This window comes from Arachis ipaensis, chromosome B03, assembly GCF_000816755.2.
Source record: "Arachis ipaensis cultivar K30076 chromosome B03, Araip1.1, whole genome shotgun sequence".
Taxonomy (NCBI): domain Eukaryota; kingdom Viridiplantae; phylum Streptophyta; class Magnoliopsida; order Fabales; family Fabaceae; genus Arachis; species Arachis ipaensis.
This window is the reverse complement of record NC_029787.2, coordinates 107,858,692-107,869,097: the sequence shown is the minus strand read 5'-3', so window position 1 is coordinate 107,869,097 and position 10,406 is coordinate 107,858,692. Positions and strand designations below refer to the sequence as shown.

Below are 10,406 nucleotides of genomic sequence, written 5' to 3'. Positions count from 1 at the left end.
TCAAATTCATTTATTATTTATTCATTAAAAAAATTTAAAAATTTGTACTAATAATAACCGTAAATAGATATACCACTGTATTCAGTAGGAACGATTGAGCTTCCCTGAAAAAAGGCAGAGAAGGAAAGAATCGCGTTGCGCATTTTAAGACTTTATTAAAGGAAGACTGAGAGACTTATTGTTGACCTTAATGAGTGCTATTGTGTTGTGTTGTGTTGTGTTGTGTGTGCTTCGTTGCTAAGTTTCAGTTTGACTTGGTAGTTACACCTCCCTCACAATTCTCATACTGCATTGTACTGTGATCGATCAATGGAGAGAGCGAAGGAACACGTGGAGCAAATACGGAGGAGCAAATTCTCGATCGGAGGAGCACCCAACCCTCTGACGGAGGACCTCCACCAAGCCGTTAGGAACCTCTCTGCCGAGCTCTACGCTAAGGACGTTCACTTCCTTATGGAACTCATCCAGGTCTCACTCTCATTGATTTTTGTTATGACAATAAATAATGTGTACTCTGGTGTGGTCCCTCCTTAATATGTTCCTTCTCGGTTAACCCCTTGCTCATCAATATTTGTAGTCTTAAATAACATCATTAGAATTAAACTAAACGTGTAGTGTTTTAACAATCAAAATTCGACTCAGTTGATCAATTAAGAACAATTTACCCATGTTGTTTACATGCAAACTACAATAGCACGCAGAACCTGGTGAGATGATAATAATGTAATCTATGTATTGAATAATATTACTCTATTATTAGATTGGTTAGTTTCTGACTCACTTATTTGCTACAACAGAACGCAGAAGATAACCAGTATGATGGAGGAGTGGATCCCACCCTTGATTTCATTATAACTTCGAAGGACATAACAGGCACTGGTGCTACAGCCACTTTGCTCATCTTCAACAATGAAATTGGCTTTTCTACTCGAAACATTGACTCTATATGTAGTGTTGGACGCTCTACTAAGAAAGGCAACAGAATTAAGGGTTATATAGGGGAGAAAGGTAAATTCCCCCACTTATTATTTTGACTTCAATTAAGATGCTAATTCTTAGTATTTATCCACCCTGAATCAATTATTGACAATATTTAATTATGTCTAAAGTATGAGTTTTTATTAGGATATGTGTCTATGAATCGGTCTATTTTTTAAACATTAATTCTGTTATTATTAGACAGCAAAAGTTGCTGTGCAAAATACCATTTTTGTTTAACTATTTATAATAAAGAAATTTGTCTGTGCTTTATCAATTGTAAAAGATCTTGTTAAAAAATGTAGCTTTCTTGCATGTATATCCTCCTCTTGCAGCCACACTACTCCCTTCTTTGTTCTCCTCACTCCACCTCAAATGCTATTCCTTCTTTCTTTTGGATTATTTGTGAAAGGGATCAGATAGAACATTGTTTATTCTGGGTGATATTAAGTTATTATCCATATTGAAACCGCATGGTTTCAATAAATCTGGTTAACCTGTGACAGAATTTCTTTTGTGATTAAACTACAGGGATTGGGTTCAAGAGTGTATTTCTGATCACTTCTCAGCCATATATTTTTAGCAATGGGTATCAGATACGGTTCAATGAAGAGCCGTGTCCACATTGTGGTCTCGGCTACATAGTTCCTGAATGGGTTGAGGAGAAACCAACGCTTCTTGACATCAAACAGATATATGGTGCCGGTGACACACTCCCAACCACAACAATTGTGTTACCTCTTAAGCCAGACAAAGTTGCACCAGTGAAACTGCAGCTCTCCACCATTCATCCTGAAGTTCTGTTATTCCTTTCCAAGATCAAGCGCCTTACAGTCAAGGAAGACAATGATGATCCTAAGCTCAACACAATAAGTGCTGTTTCTATTTCAAGCGAAGTTAATTTCAAGACAAGCAAAAACATCAATGCCGAGTCCTACACACTCCATCTTTCGGAGGAGGAGAATGGTGACTCTGAAAAGGAATGCAGCTACTACATGTGGAAGCAGAAATTTCCTGTCAGATCAGAGAATAGAGTGGAAAGGAGAATGGATGTTGATGAGTGGGTTATAACATTGGCTTTTCCGAATCATGAGAGGCTTCAAAGGGGAAATACCTCACCTGGGGTCTATGCATTTCTTCCCACAGAGATGGTGACCAGCTTTCCTTTCATAATTCAAGCTGATTTTGTGCTGGCTTCATCGAGGGAGACAATCCTGCTGGATAATAAATGGAATCAAGGGATACTCAGCTGTGTCCCTACTGCTTTCATGGAGGCATTCAAATCGCTTATTATTACAACAAATGATGCTCCATTGTCTAGTTTGCCACGGATGTTTCAGTTTCTTCCAGTCAATGCCTCTTCCTATGCGGAATTAAATGTTGTGAGGGATGAAATAAAAGCAATGATGGCCCAAGAAAATATTATTCCCATTGAGACATACACCCAGCAGAAGCACTTTTACAGGCCTTGTGATGTTGGTAGGTTATTGCCTGCTTTTTGGGATATTTTGACCAGTGCTCGTGAGAACGGAATAACTTTTCATAATCTATCTAGCCATGGAAGATATATTCTTTGTTCTTCATTTGACAAAGCTAAATATGACCAGATACACAGTTTCTTAGGAGTCAAACTAGTGAGCAATGAATGGTATGCCAAGTGCATCCAGAGTTCGAATCTTGTGGAGGGAGTGTCAGAAGATGTCTATCTAAAGCTTCTACTTTTTGTTGCTACTAACTGGGCGTCCAGATTTGCTTGTTCTGATATGGGGAACTTACCACTGATAAAATATGTTGGTTCTAATGGGAATATTTCCCAGTTCAGTGTAAATGAGTGCAGATATCATCAGAACCCCAAGGCAATTTTGTTAGCCGATCAAAATCATTCTCGTGTTATCTCATGGCTAATTGATTGGAATAAGGAATTTCAGTGTGTATCCCATCGTTACTTTATGCCTGAGAACATACAACAAGCAATGTGGGCATTCCCCAAGAGACAAACATTGATGGAATGGCTAGAGCATGAAGTCAATGTATCTACCTTGGGTTTATACAAGTTCGCAGTTTGTCTGAGCAAATCTCTCAAGAATCACAAGCTTGTCATCACATATGCTCACTTCTTGTATCACTCTTTTTCAACGGGTTATTTGACACCTCGTGAGGTAGGTGACCTGTGCAGTTCTATGCCACTTGTGGACAATTATGGGAACGTGAAAACAAGCAGAGACGGAGTGGCCGTTCCTGCCAATGGGAGCAAATGGGCAGACTTGGTTGTTTCCAATCCATGGACAAATGATGGTTTTGTTGAATTAGGGGAAGAGTACATGCATCCTTGTCGTTGTGCAGGTCAATCTTCACGTAAAAATGAACTGCTGGACTTCCTTCGCAAATTTGCTGGAGCTTCTGATGTACCTTACATATCTGCTCCATTTTATGGGATTTCTGGTGTAGATACGCCACTTACTAAGGAAAATGTTTTCTTGCTTTTGGACTGGATTCGTAACCTGAAATCTAAGGGTATGAATCTACCTGAGAGGTTCGTAAATTGCATAAAGCGAGGTAGTTGGCTTAAAGTCACTGTCAATGGATACAGGCCACCTTCACAGTCATTTCTAGTTGGTTCTTCCCTCGGAATCATTTTGCAGAATGGGTCTGCTCTTGTCGACATTCCTCTAGTTGATGAGGAGTTCTATGGGCAGAAAATATTGGAGTACAAGGCAGAACTGGGAACAGTGGGAGTCATGTTTAGCTATGAAGAAGCGTGTAACTTTATTGGTAAACGACTTATGTCTCGCGCAGCATCTTTCACTTTGAGTAAAGGCCATGTGCTTTTGATACTTGAGTTTATTCGGTATCTAAGGGTAAAAATGCTTCCCGTGGATCAATTTGTAAACAGCATTAGACGAGGAAGTTGGCTAAAGACATCACATGGTTATAGGTCTCCCGTTGGTTCTGTTTTGCATGATTCAGAGTGGCAAACTGCATCACAAATTAGTGATATACCTTTCATTGACAAGGCTCACTACGGTGAAGAAATATACCGTTTCAAAGACGAGCTTGAGTTGCTTGATGTCATAGTTGGCTTCCGTAATAGTTACCAGCTTGTAGTAGACAACTTGAAATCACCGTCGTGCTTGAAATCTTTGACGGCTAATGCTGTTCTCTTGATTCTGGAATGTATTCATGCTGCTTCTGATAGCTCTGACAAACTGGTTAATGCACTAAAAGCAACCAATTGTTTGAAGACTAATAATGGCTTTAAAACTCCTGGAGAATGTTTCTTGCCTGAGCCTGCATGGCGATGCATTCTTGATGTGTTCACTGGTTTCCATGTCATTGATCTTGGTTTCTATGGAGAAAAGATTTTCATATATAAGAAAGAGCTGAAAAAAACTGGAGTTGTGGTTGATTTTGAAGAGGCAATGAAAACATTTGGTGATGTTTTCAAGAAAAAAGCATCACAGACTGACATAAACAAATGTCATGTTGAGTCATTTCTATCGTGCTGCAGACAAGTGAAAGAAGCTGAGTACAAGTTTCCTTCTGAGTTTTTAGAAATCTTAAGTACTTCCAAATGGTTGCGAACTCGGGTTGGTGATTATAAGTCTCCAGGGGGCTGTATTTTATTTGGTCCAGATTGGAAATCTCTCTCTGCGATTACTCGTCTCCCTTTCATTGATGACAGTGACAGTTGTTATGGCATGGGGGTACATGAGTATAAGGAGGAGCTGAAGAATATGGGGGTTATTACCGAACTGAAACTTGGTGTAGACTTTGTTTCCAGCTGTCTCAGGTTTCCATCAGATCCTTCCAGCATAACTCCTGAGAGTGTCCTATCATTGTTGGAATGCATTCGGCTATTACTTCAGCGCAGTCATTCTCTTAATGAGGACTTCAAGAAAAGATTATCTAAACAATGGTTGAACACCAATGCTGGTCATAGGACCCCAGATAAATGTTTGCTGTTTGGTTCTCAGTGGAATTCGTTTCTTAAACCAATGGATGGACCTTTCATCAATGAGAACTTCTATGGAGCTAAAATTGCAGAGTACGAGAAAGAACTCTGTGAAATTGGAGTTATTACTGATGTTAAGAAAGGATGCTCGTTAATTGCCAGCAACATAGATTTACATTCTGACTATCCCACCATTGTACGAATATACAGGTACTTGAAAGAACACCATTGGATACCAGAGAATGGAGGCAACAGGATTTGGGTTCCCAAGGGAGATGATAATGGAGAGTGGGTCAATCCCAAAGAATGTGTCAAATGTGACAAGAATGAATTATTTAGTTCGAGGTTATATGTTCTTCAAAAGTATTATGATAAAGACTTGTTTCCTCTCTTCTCGGATATGGGTGTCAGGGGCGAGCCATCACTTGTTGATTATATTGAGTTATGGAAGGAATGGGAGAGTTCCAGGGAAAAAATTTCACAGGATGAATGCTGCAAGTTCTGGACTTACCTTTTGCAACACAGAACCAAGAAGTCAGAGACGATGATTGCTGAGAATTTGATGAAGCTACCTGCTACATCAGACTCTGATAAAGTAGTTTTGCTAGAGAAATGTGATGTATTTGTTGCTGATAACCTTCACTTGAAGAATCTTTTTCAGCAAGATGGTGTATTTGTCTGGTATCCTAAGCAAAGCTTGGCATCATTGCCCAGGTCAGAATTGTTAGACTTGTACAAGAAAATTGGTGTGCGCACCATATCTGAGTCTGTTCTCAAGGAAGAATCATCCTTAGTAGATGATGGAAAATTCACACAAGTGGACCCAAGAAATGTTTTCAACGGGAAAGGGTTGGTTAAACTTATTCTTGGATTTCTTGCATGTTCTAGCCTCAGAATGGAAGCAGAGAAAAGGCATGAAGCTGTTCAAGATATTCTTAACCTCACTGTCTGTGAGACAATGGAGCAAGTCACTGTAAGCTATAGTTTGCCATTATCATCAGGGGATGTCATTACTAAGGAGGCAAACAGGATGATACGTTGGGAAAGGGAAAGTGAAAGCTCAAAGCTCTTCACTCAAAAGATGGACTGGAGCAGCGGAAAAGCAAGCATGCTAAAATATGCTACATATTTCTGCGAAGCAATCTCTGTCGGTGTACTGTCTGAGAATGTTGATCATGTACCTGCTTTATCCGAGTTGATTAAATTGGCTTTCGTGCTCAAGTTTGATGAAGAAGCTGTTGATTTCTTGATGGAGTCCAAGGATCTGCAGATTTTTTGGGAGGATGAGGAGTTCCTCAGTTCTGCCTTCCCAGTTGACTAGGTTTGCTTCTGTGACCTCAATTTCTGTTGCCATTTTCTGCAAAAAAAAAAAAATGATAATGATGTGATTTTTATTGTGTTTGTTTTGTTGTTGCAGGTTTTATGGAGTATTGGGGCACTCTTAAAATATGCTGCTGATTCACGGATCAAATAATGGTATTGTATTGTTAAAATATTGCTGTTGATTTGTGGATGTTATCGTTTATCATGGTGTGTGTGTTTGTTTATATTGGGTTTGGTTTTTACTTTGTTGTCGCACACTTGTAATTCGAGGTGCTGTATGTTCCTGATTTGGTGTCCTTTTGCATTTTGAACCTTTGGGGTTCCCTTCATGGAAGTATGGAACTCAGCAACATGATAATTGCTCTTTATATAAGTAGTTAAGAACTGTAAAAGGGATAAATGCGTAGCAGCGAACATTATAGTTTGTGTACTTTTCTGGACTCGTTTTATTTGGTATTAATACATATTAATACATCATGATGACATAAGCTATAGGCGATGCCATATACATAGGTGAAGTTTTCATCTATTTCTTCAAATTCTCTATTCCACCAGATAACAGAATAAATTGGTAGCAGAGAAAACTTAGATGTAGTTACATAAAGTCTAGAAGTAGTAGCAGTTGACTAGACCTGGTTGATGGTATTAGAAGGTGGGAATTGACAAGTTCTAACATAATTTAGGGTCAGGTGATGGTGTCTTCATTCTTTCTAACATGTACCTAGTATCGTAATCAGTTGTGTGGTCTTGGAGGAGCAACCATACGCCTCCTGTCATCGATACCAGCACATGAACACGTTGGATAGTAACATGACTTAACCTTGAACAATCTCTTCACATTCCCAGCCCCAAACTTCTTTGCCTTTTTCCCTTTTCTCTTTGTCCTTGGTTCTTTTCCAGGTTTAGCAATCGGAGTTTCCTAATGACAACGGAATCAGGAAAATTGTTTTTATTATTTATTGTCTTCATTATCTCTTTCTTGTTTTTGAATGATTAGAACTCAAGAAGATAACAAATAACAAGGGAAAGTGCTTACAGAATTTAAGCTGTCAGAGGTTAAGCTTGCAGATTTATCCGAGCCTGACTCCGATGGCGGCCTTATTACACTGTCAGTGCTGTGCGCCTTCTGGTGCATGGCAGCAATGCTATGCTTCTCACCTGTAATTGCCACACACACTGTTTATATATATCTAAATTTGCAGAAAAAAAACAATGAAGGTGCTTTTTCTGTCCTATGTTATTCAATCTTTATTCACTCACCTCCTTCTTCTTCCTCTTCTTCTTCTTCCTCTTCATCGTCCTCATCATGATCTTCTTCTTCTTCTAATGATAATAATTCTTCTTGTTCTACTTTTGCCTTATTGGCCTCAATGCAATATATTCTGAAGCTTGGAGATCCTGGTAGAAATATGCCAAATTCTTCACGCTGTTCATTTACATCAATACTTCCCTTTGCATCTACAAATACCTCATCGTCTTCCTTTGTTTCTTCAGTCTGTCCTTTCTGTATTTCAATATCTTCCAAAGCCTTTTCAATAACATGACTCACTTTTTCTTTGCCATCATCATGATCATTGTGTTTGTCATCCTTCTTCAAGTTGCTTTCTTGAGAAGCTTTCACTTTCTCTTGTCCATCATGATTGTTATGTTTCTCATCCTGCTTTACGTTCTCTTGAAATTCTTCCACTTTTTCTTGGCCATAATGATCCTTGTGCTTGTTATCCTGTTCTACCTTGCTCTCATTGCTATCGTCCACTTTCTCTTGGTTATGGTGATGATTGTGCTTGCTATCCTTCTCTACGTCTCTCCCCTCTACAGATTCATGTTTAGCTGTAGAAGTGGGCAATGGAACCACTCTCGATGGCTTCTCTGCGGTTAGCTCCCGCACCGGCAATTCCTCTTTGGTGGAAACCTCCTCGGCCGGTGGTTTGGTTCCGTTAGAAGATTGAGAATTGTTATCCCTATTCCCACCATCCTTCAACAGCTCCTTCTCAGCTTGAAGCTTGGTTGCGTTTCTACGTTTTTTAAACTCTTCGAACCTGCGAACTGTACCTGAATTAAGCTTTATTTTTGAATTGGCACCCCCCATTGCAGAGAGAGAAAGAAAAAAGTGTATTTGCAATGAAGAGTCCAAGTGCAGAGATGGGATTGTTGTTGTTGAGATCAAGAAATTAAAGATGGAAACGTCGAGAATTCTGAGGTTTGATTTTAAAGGGCAACTAAATTTGGTGTAGCAACTAAATTAACCAAAAGGGTCTTGTACACTCTGTGTTTGCAGTTATTTTCTCTCATTAATAGAAAAAAAATGCAGTGCTGAAATTGCAAATTTAGGATCCATCAAAACTAAGAAGTGTTGTTACAACTTAGGATAACTGCATAAGTATATTGAGGTGTTACTTGACAGAGTAGAATATTCAAGGTTGGTAACTTTCAACAATGCAGAGCCTAAAATTGCAATGTACCAGCTAACCAAATTATCTAAATCTGGCATTGTATTCACTCCTCAACACAAAAATAGGGTACCATGTGTGATTGGTGGTAGAGCAGTATAACAAAATGGTCTGGGCGCCTTTGACAGGTAAATAGGTCAACTCTCGAGTATCCTATTATTCAGGGTAGAGGCTGAATTTCACGCTATTCATTTTCTTATTCTTGTTCCTAACAAACTTAACAACATGTTGCCTCTAATTCAGAGAAAAAGAAAATGTCTATGCCTATGTGGAATGAAATTGAACTGACATTGTAATGAAAAAATAATTGATTGTGTTTCTTTTGGATATGAAGCTGTAAAGTGAAAAACTGTAGGACGTAAGAAAACGACGTTGAAAAATATCCCTACATGTAGGACTTTTTTCCTTCTTGTTATCAAATGTTTTAAAAGTGTTCAAGATAATATCAATGAAAAATCTAAATAAAAAGAGTTTAAAAAAATTAACTTTAATTACTGCTTAGAATATTTCTTTTTTTTTTTTTACTTCGATCCTATTTTTTTATATGATTTTGTTCTTATTATTTTGTTATTTTAAGACAAATTAAATATTATTTCATACATTACAAAATAAAATTCTAGAGACGGGTTCAAATGTTGATCGTACTACAAAGGTACAAATTGAATTGATGCCCTAAATTCTACTATGATATTTGTAACACGACTCTCGCATTGGCGCATTGGGTCACTTTTACAATTCCAGCATCAAATTCCCACACTATGAGAGTATGAGGCGCTTTTTGCACAAATCATTTATGTTTCTTTTTTCCTGCTCCAAAGATCACTATGCTGCTGTTTTGTAATGGTTGTTGCTGAATGCTACTCTGTTTTCATTGTGTTGTAGTTGTTGGTTTTGCTTTGATTTGTAGTTGCTGGTTGTGTTGGTTTTGTTAGCTTTGTTTGTAATTGCTGGGTGAAGGTTTAGTGTTTTGTAATTGCTGGCTTTGTTTTCTAATTGCTAGTTTTGCTGAGGGCTCCTAATTGATGACATTTAATGTAGTTTTTTAAATTTGAAAACTATTTTAATCTTTATGTTATACTATAATTATATTTTAGGATGCTTATTTATAATTTTATTATTTTATTTTAAAACGGTTTTTTCGGTTGAACCACCGGTTAGACCAGTGAACCAGTGAACCAGTAGTTAGAGCGGTTTGATGACCGGTCCGGTTTTCTGAACCTTGCTCTCGAATGAAGAGACATTTCCGCGCTCTTAGTTATATTTTTTAATGATTTAACATGGATGATCTTGAGGTTGAGAAATCCTAAAATTTTTAGCTAAAATAAAAATTTTATTCAATCAAATGATAATAAATAATTTTATTGAATTAAATTATATTAATGTGATCATTGGATGATAAATAATGCTAAGCATATTTAGTGTTGTTAATCGAAAAATACTAGAAGACCATTAAAATTTATTATTATTGATCATTCGTTAGCCATCAATATTTAAAAGTGTGGTCTAAAAACATGTCATTGAATTATTAAACTAAAGAAATTGAGTTAATGGCTAAAAGTGATGACCAAAAATAATAAATTTTAATAGCGCACTAATATTTCTCTTGTTAATTTTAAAGGGTCTGAACCCATTTAGTTGCAGAAACGACGGGTTGTGAGTGAGAATATGTATGGTGGTTTTAATCAATAGTCAGCAAGACCATG

General features: G+C 37.7%; 2 protein-coding genes across 2 annotated transcripts; one reads left to right on the top strand and one right to left on the bottom strand.

Annotated features, from left to right (window-relative positions):
• Positions 100–6,683, top strand: LOC107630845. The gene is made up of 4 exons (XM_016334101.2): positions 100–468; positions 798–1,008; positions 1,510–6,251; positions 6,348–6,683. Exons 1-3 carry the CDS (start codon positions 310–312, stop codon positions 6,249–6,251), a joined length of 5,112 nt encoding a protein of 1,703 aa, XP_016189587.1. The 5' UTR covers positions 100–309; the 3' UTR covers positions 6,348–6,683.
• Positions 6,658–9,098, bottom strand: LOC107633512 (sodium/potassium/calcium exchanger 1). Its single transcript, XM_016337130.2, has 3 exons — positions 7,514–9,098; positions 7,290–7,411; positions 6,658–7,172 (listed from the first exon to the last, which is right to left on the bottom strand). Exons 1-3 carry the CDS (start codon positions 8,340–8,342, stop codon positions 6,987–6,989), a joined length of 1,137 nt encoding a protein of 378 aa, XP_016192616.2. The 5' UTR covers positions 8,343–9,098; the 3' UTR covers positions 6,658–6,986.